The following is a 22,012-nucleotide window of genomic DNA, read 5'->3' as shown; positions in this document are numbered from 1 at the left end:
ATTTCATGTTGAGAAAAGCCAGAACACAGAGAAATGTCTCTGATAGCATTCCTTGTATCCTTGTGTTTTTGTCCTTGAGTGAAGAGGTGAAGTTTAAAAAATCAAGTTTGTTACCTTTTTTGACTTGTATTCTTCTTTTGAGGCACAAATTGTCCATAGTTTGTTCTTTCTTTTATCCACAGCTACTTTTCATACTGTAGTCTAAAAATTCTGTGTGAGATACTTTTGGTCATTACTGGCAGAGGACAAATGTCTTAGAGTGCTCTATCTGTAGTGCGATTAACATCTTGAAGAGCAGTGATAAATAGTTTTTCTCTGACCATGAAAAGTGTAGATTCATAGGATGATTAGGGTGGGAAGGGACCTCAGAAAGTCTCTAGTCCAGCCTCCTGCTCAAAGGAGGGTAAGCTATAGGACCAGACCAAGTTCCTTACAGCTTTGTCCAGTTCGGTCTTGAAAACCTTTGAGAATGGAGACTCCGCAACCTCTGTGAACAACCTGTTCTGCTGTTTGGCTGTCCTCACAGGGAAAATGATATTCCTGTCTGAACTACTCTTGTTCAATTTATGCTCATTGCCTTTCATCCTCCAACCATGCATATGAAAAGCCTGGCTCTGTCTTCTTGGTAACTTCCTCATAAGTACTGGAGAACTGCTTTTAGGGTCTCCCCAAACCCACCTCTTCTCCAGGCTGACTAAGCCCCAGTCCCTCAGCCTCTCCTCACAGGACTAGCCCTCTAGCCCTGACTGCCTTGGGGACAGTTTTGGGGGTACCGGACTGGATGATGGAGCCAGGCATGGTCTAAGAGGCTGAGCTGAGTAGGTGGACATACTTGATCTGCTGACTGTGCTCCTGTTAACAGAGCCCCAGATGCTGCTGGCCTTCCAGACCTCCTGTAATCACTATGTATCCGCAAGGCTATTTTGGCAGTAATGTGATCAGCTCACTCTCCATTTGGGGAGCTGACACAGCCCCGTCAACTCTGCTGCCCACCCAAACACCAGCAGCCACGTCTCAAGAGAGGCATGCTAGCTGGTGCTAATGAAGGGAGGGGGTTAATTTCTCTTGGCTTGTACATAGTCCTACACTTCCAGCTCGATAGATGGAAGGAATGTGATTAAATCGGTGTTGATACCAAGTCTGAGAACAGATGTGAGAGTGAATTGGCGGAGCTGGAATTCAGATGTGATGAAAATAGCAAAAGGGAGTGGGTGGGAACTGTCACACATTTGTGTTACAGGTGCTTGGTCTAGACCCCAGCATTTACAGAGACTCCTGAATTTTTCTTCTTACTAATTCTTATTAATCCAGTTTTTCTTGTCAGCAGCTCAAACCTCCTGTTCTCTCTCCTGAAGGACAACTTGGGCAAAAAGTTCCTTTCAGCTCCAAGTAGAAAAGTTGTAAATACTGCCAGTTTCTCTACCTCTCACACTTGAACCCATTCACTCCCACTTATAGATAGGGAAACTGAGGCACACAGTGCAAATTTTTTTTTTTAAACAAACACACAAGAAACCCCAACCACTACAGGCTGTTCTTATTCCCTTCACAGAAGCAACTGAAAGACTCTGCAGGGACCAAAGCCCATGTTTTTGCTGGGCTTGTGCAAGCCATGTTTCCCCTAGGACCTGTCTTTGCTCTCAGTTGTTGCCCCTTGCCTTCAATCTGTCCACGGGGTTGGTTTCTGGCTTTGTTTGAGGTTTTTTTGACAGTGGTTGTGGTGTCTGTCTTGTAACAGAGCAAACGCTTCAGCCCAAGCTGTCCATTTCCAGTGTAACAGATGCATTTGCAACTCAGCCACAAGAGTCATATGGCTTGGACACAAAATGAAGCCTTCAAAGGACCCACCACTCCTTGCAGTGATCTGTCAGTCTTGTCACCGCCCATTCCCTTGCTGGATTTTTCAGGATTTACGTCACCACTCCAGAGAGTTAACAGCACTCTTCTCGCAGCTTGACGCAGAAGTAATATCAGCTGTTGCCAGTGAAAAGCAGAGTACTACAAACACAGATCTTGGCAGCAAAGTGAAGAGAGAACAGACCATCAGCTAAAAAATTTGGTATTGCATTTATTTTTAAGTCTTGAATCTCCCCAGCAATTTGTTCCACAAATTACTAAGAACTAGAGTTTCACTGATGCTTAGAAAGGGGCTGTGGGGAAAGCACTTCCAATTTACCTATCTATGTAGCTGTAACATAATGTAGAAGTGTTGTCTTCACATACAGAGATGAAGAAATTCAATTACAGCTCCCAAAGGGCAGGTGTATTGGTTGAGAAGGTCACTAAATACTTGCAGTTGATCAATGGACTTGGAACTAGATCCCCTTTGCTCTGCATCACTGCTCAGCTCAGCACTGAGAGCGGGAAGAAAGGGGACGCATGCTCCAGGGAGAAGCTCTTTATGCTCTCCAAAAGGGTCTTATCAAGGGCAGAAGAAAGAAGGGAGGGAGCAACTTAGTGTGCTCAAAGAGCCATATTCTGTTTGTATCATTTACGGGCATATACTGAGGATTACTTCGGTCCACGTTGTTAAATACAAGCATGCTTGTAGCTCCCACTCAGGAGAAATAGGTTGAAAACTGTTCAGCCTTTACAGAAACTATTACTGTTGCGGTGCTGTCAAGGTCACTGTCAGCCTGGGCTATCTGCTGTGTAAGTACTAGTCTCACAAATCAGGCTTAGCTAAGGGCTGTAATTCATACACTCAGCATTTTGTGGATTATGTCCTTTAGCTTTCCCTCATTGCCATTTTGGATATTCATTTAGCTCCAGTGCGTGACTCTTGAAATTTCTCTTTGAGGTAATTTCCCCATGTGACACAGTGTTTCCCTGTATATTTCTTAATCACATATGTACAAACTCGCTCTGTATGAGTAATTTTATATATAATGCTTATTGTTATCTTTGAATGCAGATCGTTCACTGTTGGATAGAACAATAGAAAAATGCAGGTCACAGGGAAAAAAATCAATGAAAAAATTATGAAACTCACAAGAAATAATAACAAGAAAGCTCTTGTAGTGAAGGCATCCACAGGAGAGTCAGGAAAACTCATCTCCGTGATTCTGATCCAGACTTCTCCAGGAGCTTTCTGATTTCCAGGTGTCTGGCTTTTATTTATAAAACAAATATTATGGTGTTTTCCACCTCGTGGATTTATCAACATTAACTGAATTCCTCCTTCTAAAAAGTATTGTTAGAAAGTATTATGAAGACCAGTTCCAGCATACATGTATGCTGTTACGTTATGTTACGAAACTGAGGACGTGGATAATAAGATGAGTGGTAGAAAATCAAACAAATTTTTCTGTCCAACAAAGCAATTATTCTGTGTAATCAAAACAGGCTTTAGATTGTGCAATACAGAAACATGTTCTCTTCAATAATGAAGTCCTGAAGTCTAAAGAATGTGTGCGTGTGCTCATCCTCTGTATGCTGGGCTGACTGGGGCATTATTTTTGAATCAGTTTACTTAGATCCAGAGATCCATATTGCAAGGAAAGGACTGTCTCTTCTGAGATACTATGCTGAAAAACATGTGTATCTCATTCTGTAAGATTATCAGCTAATACATGATTTTTTTTTTTTAATATTTTCCTGTTAGTACTGGAGTCACTGTAGTATATGAACTTATATCCTTCAGTTGTCTGGTTCTGATTCGTAATATTTCTAGCTAATGTTAGTTTCTGTCCTTTTGTTAGTTTTATATCCTTTACACCCCAGATGTGCAAGCACCTTCATCACATTAGGAGGTTGCCTGTTTCTCTCCAGCTTTGTGATTTAGTGAAGCATCTTGGCATAAGATTTTCTGTCTGCTTTACTTCTTCTAAACAATTTAACGCATTTAAGTGGCCTTGAACATGATCACTTCTACTGCACAGCTGGGCCTACAGCAAATCCCCAGAATCAACCAGCCTGAAACTTCTAAGCCTGAAATTTGACTCACAGTGTTGTTGCCTCAGGCACAATCTCCTGTATTGCAGTTTGACTCAGAAAAAATAATGGGTATAGCTGTTTGTGCAAAGTCCTTTTTTTCCCATTCTGTCCTATCTGATCTGATCCTATTTATCCTTCTGAAGAAATAATTTTAAAAGTGTTTCAGCATTTGCTGCTGATTATTTATCAATTATCCTTTCAAGTGAATTTTCCCTTCCTTCCTCTTGTCTGCTCTCCTAAAAAAAATATTTAAAGATATTTTTAAAATATGTAAAGATAATGCAAAGGCATTCCAGATACTCCAGCCAGTGAGTCAGCTTTATCCAGGGCCCAGCTCAGACGTCTATACACAAATACATGTAGTAGGGGGAACAAACAAGAGGAACCAGAGACGTGCACACACCTGTGTGGGTATGATATTACCAGCGTCACAGAAACATGGTGGAATGGCTCCTACGACTGGAGCACTGTAATGGAAGGTTTAGGCTTTTTAGGAAAGACAGGCTAGGAAGACAAGGAGAAGGTGTAACGCTCTGTGTCAATGACCAGCTGGTGAGTATGGAACTCTGCCTCTGCCTGGGGAAGGATGAGGAGCCAGCCAAGAGCTTGTGGGTGAAGATTAAGGGGAGGGCAGGGACAGGGGATGTTATAGTGGGGGTCTGTTACAGGCCACCCAATCAGGAGGATGGTGTTGATGAAGCCCTCTATAGGCAGATAGGAGCAGCCTCATGCTCGCAAGCCCTGGTCCACAATGGGGATTTCAACCACTCTGGTATCTGCTGGGGGGACAACAAGACAGAGCACAAGCAATCCTGGAGATTCTTCGAATGTGTCAAAGACAACTTCCTTACACAGGTGATTGAGGAGACACCAAGCAGAGGTGCAATGCTGGACCTTGTGCTCACCACTGGGGAGGAGCTGGTGGGGAATGTAGTGCTCCAAGGCAGCCTTGGCTGTAGTGACCACGAGATGGTGGAGTTCAAGATCCTCAGGACAGTGAGGAGGGCACACAGCAAGCTTACTGCCCTGGACTTCAGGAGAGCAGACATTGGCTTGTTCAACAACCTACTCCATAGAGTACCATGAGATAGAGCACTGGAAGGCAGAGGAGCTGGCTGAATTTCAGGGATCACTTCCTCCAAGGTTAGCAGCAATGCATCCCAACAAGGAGGAAATCAGGAAAAAATGCCTGGAGGCCTTCATAGATAGATAAGAATCTGCTGAGCAAGGTCAAAGCAAAAAAAGAAGCTTTCAGGAAGTGGAAATGAGGACAGGTGGCCTGGGAGGAATACAGGAAAATTGTATGGGAAGCTAGGGACAAGGTTAGGGAAGCGATGGCCCAGTTGGAACTGAGTCTGGCCAGGGATATTAAGGATAACAAGAATGGCTTCTATAGATATGTTGCAAGCAAAAGAAAGACTAGGGACCATGTAGGCCCTCTCCAGAAGGAAACGGGAGACCTGGCTACCCTGGACAAAGAGAAGGCTGAGGTTCTCAGCGATTTCTATGCCTCAGTCTTCAATGGCAAGTGCTCCAGCCATGCCACCAAAGTCAAGAAAGACAATTGCAGAGACTGGGAGAAAGAAGACCCTAAGCCTTGGAGAGACCCTCCCCCCCAGGAGAGGGTCAGGTTTGAGACCATCTAAGGAACCTGATTGTGCACAAGTCCATGGGACCTGATGAAATCCATCCATGGGTCCTGAGGGAGCTGGTAGACGAAGTTGCTAACCCACTATCCATCCTTTTTGAAAAATCGTGGCAGTCAGGTGAAGTCCCCAGTGACTGGAAAAAGGGAAATATAACCCCCATTTTTAAAAAGGGGAAAGGAAGACCCAGGGAACTACAAACCAGTCAGTCCTACCTCTGTGCCAGGCAAGAATCGTGGAGCAGATTCTCCTGGGAACTTTACTAAAGCATACAGAAAACAAAAAGGTGAATGGTAACAGGCAAAATGGCTTTACAAAATCATGTCTGACAAATGTGATGACCTTCTATGACAGGGCTACAGCATTGGTGGATATGAGCAGAGTAACTGAGATTGTCTACCTGGACTTACGCAAAGTGTTTGACACTGTCCAACACAATATCTTTGTCTCCAAATTGGAGAGACATGGATTTGATGGATGGACCACTCAGTGCATAAAGAACTGGCTGAATGACTGCACGCAAAGAGTTGTGGTCAGTGATTCACTGTCCATGTGGAGACCAGTGACGACTGGTGTGCCTCAGGGGTCAGTACTGGGGCTTGTAGTGTTCAACATCTTTGTCAATGATGTTGACATGGACGGTGGGATTAAGTGCACCCTTGGCAAATTTATGGATGACACCAAGCTGTGTGGTGCAGTTGGCACACTGGAGGGAAAGGATGCCATTCAGAGGGACCTGAACAGGCTTAAGTGGTGCGCCGATGCAAATGTCATGAAGTTCAGCAAAGCAAAGTGCAAGGTCCCACACCTGGGTCATGGCAATCCCAGGCACACCTGCAGGTTGGATGAAGAAGTGATTGAGAGCAGCCCTGTGAAGAAAGACTTTGAGGTGGTGGTTGATGAATGAGCTGGCAGTGGGTGCTTGCAGCCCAGAAAGTCAATGGAATGCTGAGCTACATCAAAAGGAGCAGGTCAAGGGAGGGGATTCTCCCCCTTTACTCTGTTCTTGTGAGACCCCACCTAGAGTACTGTGTACAGTTCTGGTGTCCCCAACATAAGAAAGACATGGAACTTTTGGAGCAAGTCCAGAGGAGGGCCACGAAGTTGATAAGAGGACTGGAGCAACTCCACTATGAAGAGAGGCTGAGAACATGGGAGCTGTTCAGCCTGGGAAAGAGAATATGCCGATTTGAAAGGGACCCAAAAGGATCGTCAAGTCCAACTCCTGGCCCTGCACAGGACCACCTCCAAGAGTCACAGCATACTTTACGCTGCTCAGAGAATTAGTAAGTAAGGTCCTCTGGAAAAGTGTTTTTGCAGGTGATGGGGTCCATCAATTCTGGTCACTTTTTAAACATCACATCCTAAGGGCACAGGAGCAGGCAATTCCCAAATGTCCGAAGTCAACTAGGCGAGGCAGAAGACCAGCTTGGCTGAGCAGGGATCTTCTCTTGGAAATAAGGCAAAAAAAGGAAGGTATGTGCCCAGTGGAAGCAAGATTAAGTGACATGAGAAGAATACAGAAATGCTCCTTGCTGCTGTAGGGAGAAAATCCATGTAGCCAAAGTTCAACTGTAATTGAAGCTGACCAGAAATGTGGGCAGCAATAAAATGAGTTTTTTCAAATACATTAATGGCAATAGGCAGTATAGAAGGTCCTTAGAAATGCATAAAATTATCCATTGCTTAATCAATTATACACACATGCATGCCCTGTCCCTCAGAAGAGTCTGGATCAGGTGTCTACCTTAATTGATGTAATTTCATTGGTTGTAAAATAAAATGCTATTGATACGGAGTATTTCTGGGTTTATTTGCCATATGTGCACACAAAACCAAATGCTAGGTTACCTCTGAATTTTTATTTTAAGTATGCTACACACATTTATAAGTAAAAATTACAAAGAAAGCAAATGCGGCATTAGTTTACTATGTCCTAAGTAAATTGCATATCCCTTGTAGCTAGAAGTCATTCTTCTGGTCACAAGCCTCACAATTCCAGCAATGTAGGCATCTACCCTGCTCACAGAGGCAATACTGAATGACGTGCAGCTTTCTTCCCATGAGCAGTTCAAAATTAGTCAAAGGATTATGGGAAGGGCCTCCTTGCTAACAGCCTGGAATTCCAAACTGCATTAAAAATCCTAATGTTGCTGGTCAGTTCTTGAAGTATTTTTTTAGGGCTGTGTTTTTAAGGGCATGCAAATTCTCGTGTTTGGGCTCAAATTCCGACATTGTGTCATAAGCACCCACAGCCATTCAAGACTCCTTTTCCCTCACCTTCACCACCAGCAGTCCGATAACGGGAAGTTCCTTGATTTCAGAGTCCAGGATGTGTCTTGTGCTTTGGTCCAAAAGGACAAATCTTCTCTCCCTTTATTGTGTGCCTGAATTCAGCTTTTTCATGTCCTTGTTTCACATATATACACATTCTCAGCACCAAAAGTAGATGCTCATATGCCCCATCTTCCATTCCTCATGGCTAATTAATACATCGCAAAGACACGGTCAATTGATTTCTTTTAAGGCATGGCTTTGGTCATCACTTGTGTAACTGATATAGGTGTTGCATACATTTGGTTTCATGTTTTGTAAACCACAAAATAAGTCATCTTTACATGTCCTTAATATCACAGACTTCTTCATTCTTATTTAACAGTCTCATTGAAGCTTCCTATGGATTAAGATGCCTCTAGGGATCTAGAGATGCCTCTGGGAAATATGTTCCTATTTCTCCTGCGAAGATAGAAAGTTCATCTCTGTCCAGAAAGATTTTGAGAAAATCTTCTTCCTTCTTAAGTTTCAGCCTGCCTGTAACTCCAAGATTTAAAAGTGGTTTCAGCCTGTCTGTCACTCCAAGATTTAAAAGTGGATGTTGCTTTGATCCATCCAGGACAAGTCCACGAAGTTACCAATTCAGCTTACTTAAACATCACATGATAAGTTACATCTCAGTTGCAGTAAAGGAACTCCACCCAGAATCAGGCTCAGAGCAGAGACAGCCCTGGACATGTAGCTTTTCGTACCGCAGCACCTGTTGTGTTTGCTTTGGAAAGGTAAGAGCTATCAGTTCAGTGAAGAGCTTAATCCCCCAGCTTTGCACTGCCATGGCCTCCCTATAACTTGGTCTTCATATTACAAGTGTGTTCTCGCTCAGAAAAAGAGGGCTTCACAGCAGAGTGAAATAAAGTTGATACCAACTTCATAACAGCATTGTAACACATTGTGTAGCTGTATTGGTATTTCTTAGCTGACTAACTCTCAAAAGTTACTGTAGTGCATAACAGTGCTTGTTGAAGGTTTGTCCAGCACAAACAGACCACTGACAAGTTACCTGTACTTTCAAGCTGTTCCAAAGAGACCATATATTATCACTCATTTCCTCTCTATACCACTCAGCCATCCAGCTTGCATTTACTGATGAGCCCACAGTGTCATCAACGTCAACTTAGACAGAACTAGAAGTAAGCTCATTTTTGCAAGTGCTGTTGCTGTTTAAATCCTGGAAAGTTGTCATTTCATGTACGTTGATGAGGGTGAGCATGTGTTTCGTATCTGGTCTGGTTTTTTGGTAACTGGGAGACATACTCTCTTTTCTTAGACATGTCTAAAAGAGAGAACACAAAGGAAAGCTTAAAAGTGAGAATCCCTATGAAAGGCAATTTAAAAAAAAATAAATTTGAAAGTTGTGCTTTTTCTCCTTGCTAACCATAGCTCATTACACCTTTTCAATTTGTTTGTTGCCAGAAGCACTCAGTACAAAGAAAAACTGCTGTTCTTCCTAAATCAATGAATTTTATAGGACAAAAGCCTTAGTGACAAAAGGAAATTTATATTTTATTCACATTTTCATCTGAACAGGCCTTGCATCAAGCTCTGGCAAGTGTGCTTCCACCTGCCTTCAATGCAAGCCAGGGCCCGAAATATTTTCATCCAGCTATCAAAGTAAAACCCCAGTCCTGTCAACCACTTCTAAACTGAATGTCGCTGCTCAGTTTAGTGGAGATAAGGCACAATCTCCACTAAAGGAGAGGACAAGGCAACATGTAAGAACTTATCAGGAATTTTAAATAATGAAGCTCACTTGTGAGATCAGGGCAATATTAAATTTCGATGAAAGCTAGGTTAATACCTGAGACTGGACTTCACCCAAGAGTAAGATACACATAATTCCACCAGAGTGGTTGTCTTCACTACACAGCTCTGCCTTTTATAACTGCACTAAAACTGGGACTGTTTTTTTAATGAAAGGTAAGGACAGATTTCTGTAGAGATCTGAAATTCTTTCAGGACACTGAGAAGAACGGGGGCATCTATCTCTTCTGAGTGATATCCTTGCTTTCATACTTCCATCCTAACAAATTCCTACAAGATTTGTCTTGTCAAACTTTAGTCTGAACAGCACAAATTACTGGCAGAATTGTCAATCTAAAAAAGAGACAGGCATAAATTTAATTGCTCCCTGAAGATACATAGAAAGCTACAGTTAGTTTCAGCTAATTAGATATTCTCCAATCAACAGTTATGATTCATCTGCTGAGAAGCAAAACAAGATGGCAAATATGAAATAGGCAGCAGAAGTTAAATTTGACCTCCCAAAGTGCTGGGATTGGTTTTGTTTTAATTACAAAGGCAGCCAGTGATGCACTGTATCAACACCCAAAACTCATGCTGCCTCAGAGCCAGGAGACAGAGACTTCTGCACGAGGGGGTGTCCTCACTGCCACCGCAGACAAAGCATAGTTTTGTTTCTGTGGAGTGAGCTTCCCAAGTACCTCCTCTCCCCTCCCTTCCCAGAACTACCAGTCAGCATTAAAGGTATGGATAAAACCCCCAAGGAGGTTCTTTTCAATGTATTTGAAAATGTCTGTTTAACAAGAAAGACGGGCGTTCACAAAAATGCCCATCTGAAAGGGGTTGTCACCACTTCAGAGGTGTGGAAACTGAGGCAAAATACAGGTGGACTTGAACATGTCTGTCATGCCACCCCACAAAGCAATGCCACAGATGGGAAAGGGATCCCATGGGCCTGTGCCTCCATCTCAGGCAAATGCTATTCCCAGGTACCAAAACAGAAGAGCTGTTGCTGTACCCATAACCTGATGAGTAGTTTGCACACAGACTAACTAGAAACAGAAATGGGCAGTGAGATGCAGAAAAACAACTGATGGTTTGAGTTAGATCAGGGTGCAGTGAAATGTTCTATCTCTTTGGAACTCCTTCCTGTGTTCCTTGTGATCAAACCTGAGTTTGATCATAAATTAAGTATGAACACCAACTTCAGACCAGCTGTGCTAAAGTAGTGCTAGCACAGAAAATGAGGGGGGGTTGTTGTTGTTTTTATTGCTTTGATTATGAAAAAGCGAGTTACTTACACAGGTAAAGAAGATGAGCAGCAAGTAAAAAATCCCCAGGCAAGTCAGCATGAAGAGCTCGCCCTTGTACTTTTTAAATTTTTCTTTTCCTATTCCAGGGCAACCTAAAACATAAAGAAAGGTGTTTGTAAAACATTATTCTGGTGTTTGTAAAATATTTTTAAACTGTTACCTTCATGAAATGCCATATAGAGCATGGAACAGTTGAAGCTTTCTACTGTACCTGTTACTTTTAATGTGACTGTGCTGCTTAGATTGTGTTCTCCACTCTGTTCCCCCAAAGTGCACTTATATGTCCCGCTGTTTTGGCTGGTAACATTTTTGATCCTCAGTGAAAAGAAGGTATCGTTGGAGAGCTCCAAGGACCCCCCAAGTTCTTTTGGATAATGAGATTCCACATCAAGGACTTCCCATGCTATTCCTTTGCTGTCTCCAGCCATCTGGAAAACACAAATACATGTCTTTTCTTGGGCAACAGTGTCATCCTCAGTTTTAGGAGAAAGAAAATTTTAAAGCCAGCTTATGGCTGAAAATGCAGAGGCTAAAGAGGGGGGGGAACACAACCTCAAACCAATTTAATACGTTCATGCTCACAATCCAAAAGTATAAGGGCTTTTGCTTAAATGGACCCTACATTTATAAATAGGTACTATAGAGCTATTCTGTAATAATTTCTTAGGCTGCCTCACCTGGAAACAAGCCTGCTAGGGATGCAACATGATAAAAGGCAGCAGTAGAGTCTGCTCTCAATGTGCCTATGCAGAGGCCCCAGAAGAGTTCAGATAGAGAGAGACAGTCCATGGGGATGGAGCTGAGGCAGCAAGAGGCAGCCCTACCCAGCTGCTTATCTGTGGCTTTGGGGAACACAGGTCCCCAGGAGAGCATGGCAGCAGGCAGGTAAGCTCCACCGCTGCCTGTGCTTGCCCTGCTAGCACACTTTCTGCCATGCAGTGGTGAGAATTAATCCTGCTAACCCAGCCAGCATGCCACAGCGCGATGCCTCTGCCAGCATGGGCTGGCATTCTCCCAGCAGCCCCCCAGCCCAGAGTTCCTTGTGCGGAAATGCAGCCCTGGAAACTGCACTTTCCTGTACCACTTTCTGTGCAGCTGACCCCTGAAATCACGATGCCTCTCTGGAGGAATGGAGGTTCCCCCTCTCCTCTTCCCTTCCTTCCACTCTTTCTTGGAACCAAAGAACAAAAAATTGCTTTGACTCCTTCAGATTCAGTTGCATGAAGGTCACAAGCAGGTTCTGGTACACTTGGGGAGCATTTGTATGTTGAATTTCTTAATAGTAACCAGAAGAGCTACATTCCTTGGCATTGCTGAGAGGCTGCTGGAGGAATGAAGTGTATTCCCAGAACAGTTTGTACTGCAGGGTGATAGGATGCACTGAAAATGACAATTGCCTAGGAACCACAAAGAAGAGAGAAGTCACTAAGCTGATTTGAAAGATGGGAGAAGGGTTTGAATTAGCCCGTGTCCCTTCTTATTCATTGAAGTCACTCCCAGGGATTTGAGGCAGCATGCCCTCCATGAAGGTTTCCCGAGTAATGAATTCAGTCTTTCTGTAGACCAGCAGAGCCAGAGCCAGCTCATAAGTCCAAAGCTCAGCATTTCAGCCAAACCTATAACTAATGTAAGCCAAGGACTTTTTATTATTATTATTTTATTTTAATAGACACATTTTTGGGTTGTATGCTGGTGCTTACTTGCTATCAATATAGCTACTGCATCAGGGTATAACAGTTATTAAAATTAACACAATTTTCTCATACTGGGGCTAGGAATATTTGGTTTCCCTTTCATGTGTTCACATGAGGAAAGCACACTTGGGAGTCTGGAGAGATATATGGGCCTGCTGCTCTATTATATTTTGCTATTTTTTGCAGCCCTAAAATGGTGTAAAACAAGCTGCAAGTTGAGGAACTTTTCAGGAACTGGAGAATGACACTAAAACACAAAATTTCTGTAATTGTAAAGATTCTTTCTCAGAAAGGTTTCAGGTTTTTTAGTGCATGAACTGAAACACAGAGCAGTAATTCCCTGGGACTTTCCATACATTACCCAGAAAGAGGGAAGAAAGTACCTTCTTCCTCTTAATCCCCCAGTAAATTTACCCCAGGTTCTCTTTCTTATTACACTCAACCCCAAGCAGCTACAAGCATATGTATGGTGGTTTTCAGGCTATAAGGGCTTCACTGTGCTACAGGGATTTAGGTATTTTCAGGCCCTGCACATTGTCAGACATGTGGCCAGAGGAATTCCAATATCCAGGCTGGGCTAAGCTCTGGTTACAACTCAGTCAATAGCAGTTAGGTGGATATAGTTGACCTCCCTCAAATCTAATTTTTGCCACTCTCCCTTCCCTTACCATCCCCTTCCTCAGTGAAATTTAAAACTGCCCACAGGGCAATAAGGAGAACCAGCCTGTCTGGTCTTTGCAGTGCCCTAAATTGCAGATAGAAGGTCTGAGCTACACACAGAAAATTAGTTTTGTTTTAGGGTGTTTTTTTCTTTTTTTAACTCACTGGTAGCATAAATAATTGCTGTCTTGGGTGGCAAATGGTGCTGCAGTTCTTGTGGCTGAGATCTGGGAATGAGAAAACACTTCGATCTTTCTGTATGCAATTGTAATCAGCACTGCTCATATAAGGGAGAAGTCAATTAAGTCCATGTATCCCATGCCTGACCATGTGCTTATTCCAAGTGAAATGTTGGGTAAATGATTTAATTTCCCTGTTTGATGGGAACAGTGAGAGATAGGATTAGTTACTGCTTCCAAAGCTTTTTAAGGTTCTCAGTTGCTGTCACAAGCAGAATGATGGTGACCCTGGCGACAAGCCAGTCATACCCGCTCCAAGTAAGGCAAAGCAGTGTTGATGAAGCTGCACTAACAACATGCCTTTCCCCAAAACAGAAGAAAAAGTTACTTTGTGGTCTAATCTGACTCCGCCACTTGTGGTGAAACCGGTGGTGACCTGGATGGGGATTGCAAACCTTGCATTTGGGGAGGAGGAGGAGGAAGGGGTCATATGTGTGGGTTTAATTGGGGGTTTGCATGCGTCTCTTTCTTCATTAAATCTCCCCTTTACTGAAGGGCAAAGGCAAGCAAGGCAGTCTGTGGGGGTGCTCTGTGCCCAGCAGTGTCCCAACATTTTTTAGGCTGCAGAGACATCTGGTGGCATTTTTCCAGCCTCTACAGGCATCGCATCCACCTCTGCTCAGGTCACAGCAAGCCCTTCTCTGATGCCTGAACCAAGCGTGTTTCCACTGCAGTTTTATCTCCTGTTTCCTTATTAAAAAAAAATACCTCCCCCTCCCTTTAAAAATTCTTAAAGTAGAGAGGAAACATCTCAGCAAATTTGCAGTGTGTCCCCATATCCCAGCTTTATAAAAGGAAGTCCGTGAGATGTTCAGTAAGGTCATTGTTCTGCCTCTTGCTCTATTCGAGCTGACCTCTTTTCCTCTCAAACCTAATTAAAATTACAAAAATGCCATTTTGTTTGCCACCTCCTGTGAATTACTTGGCAGACTATCACTAGACAGATCATTTTGCAGCTCAAGCTTTTATGATAAACCAGCTCTAATTCATGCCAAGTGTCCTCCAGGTGATACCACAGCACAAGGTAACTGCTAGGGGTTTTACCTAATTAATTCCACACATGCTTAGAGGGATCGAAGCAAGCGCTGTCAATGACAGCAATCCACTTGTGTAGGGACCATGCCTTTCCCAATCAGTGAAAAAATATTTTCTGCCCAGGTTTCATTTCTGTTTCATTTTCTTTACACTTTGCTGGTGAGCCAGCTGCAGCATGCCAGCTTCCCCTGCTCCTGACCTCCAAATGGAGTAGAAAAGGGAGGTGGTCTGTTCCTGCTCCCATTTTTGCTGCTAACGGCTTTACCAAAATTCAAAAGTGGGGACAGGTAGAAATTCTAGTGAATCTATTTGCATAAAAAGGACCTCGTTTCCATGCTGTCTGATGGGGGTTACTGAATCAAGAATTTTTCTGGGAAACGGGAACCTGCAGGCTGCCAGCATCATTCTGCCTATCTGCATATAACTACCCATTAAGAAAATTAAACAACAAAAGAAATGCAAGTTTATGTTTATTGTCACATATACATTGGCCTGCAGCAATGTCTGTGACAGACTTTCAGAAATCAGCCTGGGGAAAAAAAAACTACAGAAGTCTGTTGTTTTCCATCTCCTCCATAGCAATGAGAAGAAATGCTCCCGCCAAGGGCTGATACTGTCCAACACCTTCATTAAGGACCTGGACACTGGGATAGTACTCAGCTAGTTGCAGGTGACATAAAGCTGGGAACAGCAGCTGATACACCAGAGGGTCATGCCATCCAGAGGGACCTTGATGGGCTGGAGAAACTGGCTGACAAGAACCTTGTGAAATTCAGGAAATGGAAACACCAAGTCTTGCCCCTGGGGAAGAATAACCCCAGGCATCAAAACAGGCTGAGGACAACATGCTGGGAAGGCCCTGGTGTCACAGTGGACACCAGGTTGACCACAAATCAGCAATAAACCCTTGTGACAAAAAAGGTTAATAATCCTGGGCTGCACTTGGCAGAACATCTTCACCAGATGCTGAAATGAGGTGATCCTTCCCCTCTGCTCAGTCCCTGCTGAGACACACCCTGAAGTGCTGGGGTCAGTGCTGGGCTCCCTGGTGCAAGAAAGGCATGGGCATACCAGAGAGAGTCCAGCTAAGGGCCACAAAGATGACTAGTATCTTGGAGCACCTGACATATGAGCAGAGGGTGGAAGAGATTATTCAGCCTGGAGGAGACCAGGCTCAGGGTCATCCTATTCAAGCTGATTGCCAAGGGATGCAAAAAATGAAGCCAGCATCTTCTCAGTGGCCTTCAGAGACAAGATAAGAGGCAATGGGCACAAACTGAAATTAAGGAAATTCCACTTAAACACAAGAAAAACTTTTTTTACTATCGGAGTGGTTGAACACTCGAATGGGCTGCCCAGAGAGGGTGGGGAGCCTCTATCCTTTGAGATATTCAAAACTAAACTGGACACAGCCGTGAGCAACTAGCTCTAGTTGTCTTTTTTTAGTGAGTGTAATTGAAAATTATTATAGTTCCCAAAAGCTTGGAAACACTTGGTCTAAAGAGGTTGTGATTTTCCCACATATATTCTCTAATCAATTGACTGATACTTATTAAGTTTCTCCTAGCCCGGAGCTTTTTGATAAGAACAGTGGTGCTGATACAGGGGATATTAAAATGAGATATGTTTGATTGAAAATACCACTGAGCTGATCTCTGTTCTGTTCGTCCTGTTCTCTGACTGGACGAATTATAAGAAATAGGTAGAATAATTAGACCTCCAAAATTTAAGTGCTCTTCAGCAAATATTTCTTTTTCAGAGAACTAAAAAAAAGGTGGAAGAAGGAGGAGCAACACTTTTCTCAGTCCTAGCTGTCTGTGTTTTAGCTGCAGTTTTGCAAAGTGCTACAGCATTACATAGTAGTACCACTAAACAAAGGCAATTCACCCATACTGTAGTACTTACACCCAACTAAGCAATTAAATTTTAATTTTACCATTAACATGTGAGAGTGAACAGTTGTAAACTTTCTGCTCTCATTAAATACCTTTTCTCGTTGAACTTTTCCCACGCTAAGGTTATCTTCCAAGTAAATCAAAGTGCTAGTATAATCCACTTTCCCCATAAAAGCAAAATTTTATTTCAAACAAAATGGTTCAGGTCCAAAACTGTTGTCAGTTTAAAGGTGGAACATATTAACATCAAATTATTTCCTTCTGAGGGTGGGATGGTTGTAAAAACGGTTTTGTTTAAAATTATACCAGGCATAATGGCCAAGTTGAAATTTCTGTTATAGAGAGCTAAAACCTACATATGGACAGAAGGAATTTATTTTCCAAAGCAAAATATATAGAATTCTGGCCATGCCCAATAGCCAACATATAATGAAACACAACTGAGCTGAAACCGCTTAATCGGTGTATTTTTCAGCACAAAAGCACTTTCACATTCAATTAGTGCTGAAGGTGCATCCATATGGTTCCTATACAGTGTCATGTAGAGGTACCAAAGTTAAATTTGCAAATAACATATATAAATTGTGGGCACATGTGAGTGAACTCTGAGTGTGCCATAGAGGAGAAGAAAAAATAAAACAAAACCCCCAAAAAATCCAAAACCCAACCCCTAAACAACAGCGAAGGAACTACGTGTGACACATGAGCCAGATGGAAAAGCCCTTTGACTCAGACTCAGTCACACAGTCTCTTTATTGTTTGGTTGCTTTGGTTTTTTTTTAGCTAAGGGTATCCAGCACCAGTGCATGTCAGGCAAAGAATTGTTTTGATCCTGAAATAATTTCTACTGCTCCCTTTCTGTCTAAATCATCGATGTGATGAAGCTACTTGGGGATGAATAGATGTCTGAGGAGCATTTCACTCACTGTTTTGCATATGTTAGAAGTTAGATTGAAGTAATTTACCTATGCTAATAGATCACAGATAGGCACATTTAGCAGAAGCTATTTCCTTTGAAGGAAGGTGCAATTCATATTAAATGTCTATAATCTTTATTCTTATTTTGTAATATGACTTCCCACTGTAATTCTGCCCCAGTTTTATATTTTTCAGGGAAATGTTATAAAGTTAACAAATTTCTCTCCTCTAAAGCACAACCTTCTTTCCTCTTCCTCGAGATTTGTTTTAGATTAAGACTTTTCTGGCTATCACATGAACAAAATAGCAAAATATCCACTGGAACTTCATTTGTGTGTGTTTAAATTTGGTTTTCAAACTGGATATAAAGTGATAATTATCAGGTTTTATGAAGTGGTTCTCATTTTCAGCGTTCTGCACAAAGAGAAACTGTTCAGTTTTCAATATCCCTATGAGGTAGAAAGGTAAGTAAAGTTTCATTACACAGATTCTTGTCTTGTAGGTGGGCCATAGAGATTAAAACTAGTATTTCCATAGACAATTCCCAGTGCCTGAGTGCTAAGGCAAAAATGACCTAGTTTTCAGTTCTCAGTTAGCAAACTTCCACACTGCTTATATATGGTTTTATGGCATGTAGGTTGCCCAGCAGTCCTAAAAATGTACCACACTGTAAGACCACCATCATTATGAGTTCTCTTTTTCATGGCCACAGAGTGAATGGATGAGAGCTGCATCAGGCTGGAAGAGGACTTGGTGCTCTACCTTCTCCCCAGTGTGTTTGGCTAGCCTAGTTAAAAACTATTTCTGAGTTAAAACTGTTTTGTCTGAGCTGACTGACTGTGGTCCTATTCTATACAGAACTACTTACACAGGTGACTTCATGCATGAGAATAATTAGCTCCAATGAGACAAAGTGAAGGAATTATTGAATGCAAACTTTCTTTTTTTACATCCAGTTGGACTTTGACATGAGAATATTAAGTCCTGTAAACAGTTTTCTCCATACAGAACTGAAAAAGCAAGTACTTTTAAATTATATCACTTTTTTTTTAGCAGATTGTAACAAACTGTTTAAAAGCACCACTTAATTGGTCTGAGCACGCAGAGATGCCAGTGGGAAGGAGGGGCTCATTCACCAAACACTCATCCTGTGCAAACAGCTGCACATGCAGCACTGTAATGTTGCCACCATCATTTTTTTTAAAGCAGCAGAAACAAAGGTTAATTGCTTGCATTTACTTCACAGTTCAAAGTGACCTCATACAAAAGATTTCACCTAACAGCTGCTTGAACTTTACAGCCTGAAATTTCATACCATTTGTTGGAATTACCTTTTAATTAGCCCTTTGGGGGTATATGTGGTGTTTATTGATTAATCCTTCAGTAGTTGTTTCTAAATAACATATTAATTACCAATGTTGGGTAGCCCAGTCACACTCCACCATCCCCCCACTCTCCTTTTGCACTGTTGGGTGGGGACAGCAGCACAGAGTCAGAGTGTAGCGAGGTGAGGGGCGAGATCTTCAAGCTCCTGCCTATTTAGCTAGGCCCATAAGTAGAAGTTGCTTCTTCAGCACAAAATACTGAGCCTAAATTACTTCTTCCTGCTCGAAGTCAGGCTTTTTAGATTTGGTGCTCTGCTTTTCCTAATATGGCTGCAACTGTGGCTTGGGCAAGCATCACGACCTGCCTGTCCCCACTTCTCACCTCTCTCCTGGGACGAGTACCCAGAAGACTTCGGTACCATGGCTGGTGCCATCACCCCTGAGAATTGTGGCAAGAGCTGATGATAGCTAGACTTTTCTTACTTCTTGTGTCAGGAGAGAAAAAAATGTGAGGTCCTGTCATGCTTGACACTGGGAAAACAGTCTTTTCCTGAGCAAAATGGGTGAAGCAGGAAGAGCAAGGAGAAAATGGAGGGAAAGGAGATTGTAGGGAAAGGGCAGGGGACATGCACTGGCAGTCTGGACTGTAACAGCCTGACTGCTGCAAAGGGAAGCAGCACTAGTGAGGGCTGCTGAGGAAGGAGCCCACACAAAAAGCATTATCAAATACCACCCTCCCCTGCATATGCAGTCATTTTGTGCCCAAGTGGTACTGTAAAGAGCTACAAGAAAACAAGGAATTGGGTCTACATGCTTTCCTTACACTTCTTCATCAGGGCAATGGCTTTGGACTGCTGTTTGCTGCCTAGGCCTAGCTGCCATTGAACTCGGAGAAGGATGTGCTTCTGGAGGATTGCCACACCTCAGCCTGGTTTTGTTGACTTCCAACACTGGTTTTGGGGACAATATTTCTCAAATCCAGTCAACCTCTGTATTTTTCCTCTCCCACTGCCTACCACTTCTCCATTTCTGCTTAACTGCTCCAGGTCCACCAGTCCATGGTTTGCATTCAATGAGCTCTCTGCCCTTCTTGGACACTGTGAGAAAAATGGAGCCTTAAACAATTAGCATGTATCTGGATGGAAAATACAGATACTTATCCAGCTTTAGAGGCAGAAATCAAAAAAGAATAAGTTGACTTATATCCCAGCTCCCATAGGAAAATTCAACAAAGTGCATTATTCTCTCCTCTCTGTCTCTCACACATGCTTAGTTCAGCATTTTGGAAAAGAACACTATAGATGCTGCACTTGGTGGTGGGTTGTTAGCCAGATGTTCAAAACAACTCTTTTGGGATGCAGTTGTCATCTAGTCAGTAGGCAGATGCTCATTCTTGTACTAGCAATGAAATTCAGATGCATTGCAATTTTCAACCACAGAAACCCTATCTAAATACACTGTTGGTTTACTGTAGGGAATGGTTTTAAAACTATATCTGACCAAACTGCTGAGGAAACCAAGGCTGTGGCTTTATGTTCTGGCAGAGATAAATTAACAGTTTTCACCCACCATAAATAGGGGGTTTTTTCCCTTCGCTTCCATTGCTCTATCATCACATGGGAAAGTAATTCAACGCTTTAACCCACAAAATCTTTATTCACTGATTGATTTTCCACTACTATAACAAGCAACAAAAAGTTGACTTAACAGGCAACAAGAGGACCTCCAAGATTGGCAGGAGTGTATGGCTGGGAGTGGGGAATGGAGGAGAACAAAACCTTCATTTTTTCCTGTTAATTTGGCTCACATTGTAAACTGAAACCATGCACTAAGATGCAAATACACAGTGCCATACAGAATGTCAACAGTCACTTCTTCCGCAACTGGGCAATTCTACCTCTCTATCTATAAGAAATTTTATCTTGAAAATGTTGATCGGGATTTTCAGCTCATTAGCTGATTGATCCATGTAACCCCTCCTGCAAATAGGTGGTCAGCAGGGCTCTCCTGCTGTGGAGATGGGATTTCTGAATTGGAGCAGTCAAGATGTGACTTTTACTTCATGACTACAAAGAGATAACTCAGAATTTCTGGCTCTGCATCTGCCTTCTGCACACCCTGCCCTTATGCCCACCTCACTAGTCAAATCTTCCTAAAGAATAGTAAGTACTTTTTTAGTTCTTCTGTTTCAGAGAAAAAATCAGCTCCTATTTGGGGACAATTAACCAAGGAATATCACTGATATCGCAAGGCTTAGATGCCATTTTTTGCTCTGAAGAAAATCCTGGAAAGACCCTTCTTTGGAGTAGTAATTGGCAGGCTGCACATGGGGCATCATCTGAATTCTGATCCATGGAAGCCAGCAATGGTTAGATAGAAAAGCATGCCAAGAGCAATTCAGAGAATCACACTCAAATAGTCTGTCTATGATGGCATGGAAAGCATCTTTTTTTTCATGATCAGCTCAAATGCTCGCACTGCTGCCTTATCTCTGCTGCACTGACAGGAGAATGCCTCTCCAGAAAGCAACCCATTTTGTACAAGACAAGCCAGCATCAGGTAGGAAAGCAAAGCAGACTGCTCAAGTAACTTAGTTTTTTTTCTTACTTTATACCAAGATGCTGTGTGGTAGGCGATCGAGGTGTCCTGAAGAACCTTACAGGGCAGGAGTGCTTCTTCAGCACACTTTACAGCAATGTCTGGGGCTGCCACAGAAGTCCCATGGATCAAGCACCAAACTGCAAAGTACAGGTACATATCGCATTTGAAAAAGATTGCTTATGTAAATCCTTCCTGTTTTCCCAAAACATATCCCCACAAAATAAAGACTAGAAATAAAAATGCAGGGCTGCCCACTTACCATTGCACAGGATGATGAGAAGAGTGTAGACTACCAGAGACATGGCTTTCACTGCCTCAAATCACAGAGCAGCAACAGCGTGCCTCTTTGCGGGATGGACTGTGAGAGCCGAGTGAAACTGCTACTGCTTCTACAGTGATATTTCTGAAGGCAGACTGAGGAATGCCCCAGACTTATCTTGAGGTTTGTCACAGGGAAAATCCCTATGTGTAGGAAACAAGGCTCCTCCCCTTAAATGTGTCAGGTCACTCCCATTTCTGCAACCGCTTGTGCTGGTAGCACCTCACCTCCCTTTTTTCTTCCTTTTTCCCCCCTCTATGTTTGTCTGAACAGAGTTAAGTTTGACCACTGTGGGTTGGTGTAAAGGCCACCAAAATCTGGACCGAAAGAATCTCTCTTGAGGGACAAAATGTCAGG

At 42.7% G+C, this 22,012-nt stretch overlaps 1 protein-coding gene across 1 annotated transcript; it reads right to left on the bottom strand.

Annotated features, from left to right (window-relative positions):
- Positions 1-8,892: 8,892 nt before the first annotated feature.
- CD83 (CD83 molecule) lies at positions 8,893-21,749 on the bottom strand. Its single transcript, XM_027676142.1, has 5 exons — positions 21,596-21,749; positions 21,343-21,473; positions 11,181-11,397; positions 10,958-11,061; positions 8,893-9,189 (listed from the first exon to the last, which is right to left on the bottom strand). The coding sequence occupies exons 1-5, from the start codon at positions 21,636-21,638 to the stop codon at positions 9,031-9,033; spliced, it is 654 nt and encodes a 217-aa protein (XP_027531943.1). The 5' UTR covers positions 21,639-21,749; the 3' UTR covers positions 8,893-9,030.
- Positions 21,750-22,012: the final 263 nt, after the last annotated feature.

Source organism: Neopelma chrysocephalum, unplaced genomic scaffold, assembly GCF_003984885.1.
Source record: "Neopelma chrysocephalum unplaced genomic scaffold, ASM398488v2 Primary Assembly neopelma1_26, whole genome shotgun sequence".
In the NCBI taxonomy this organism is placed as follows: domain Eukaryota; kingdom Metazoa; phylum Chordata; class Aves; order Passeriformes; family Pipridae; genus Neopelma; species Neopelma chrysocephalum.
The sequence above is the reverse complement of the archived record's forward strand: the minus strand, read 5'-3'. Positions and strand labels throughout refer to the sequence as shown.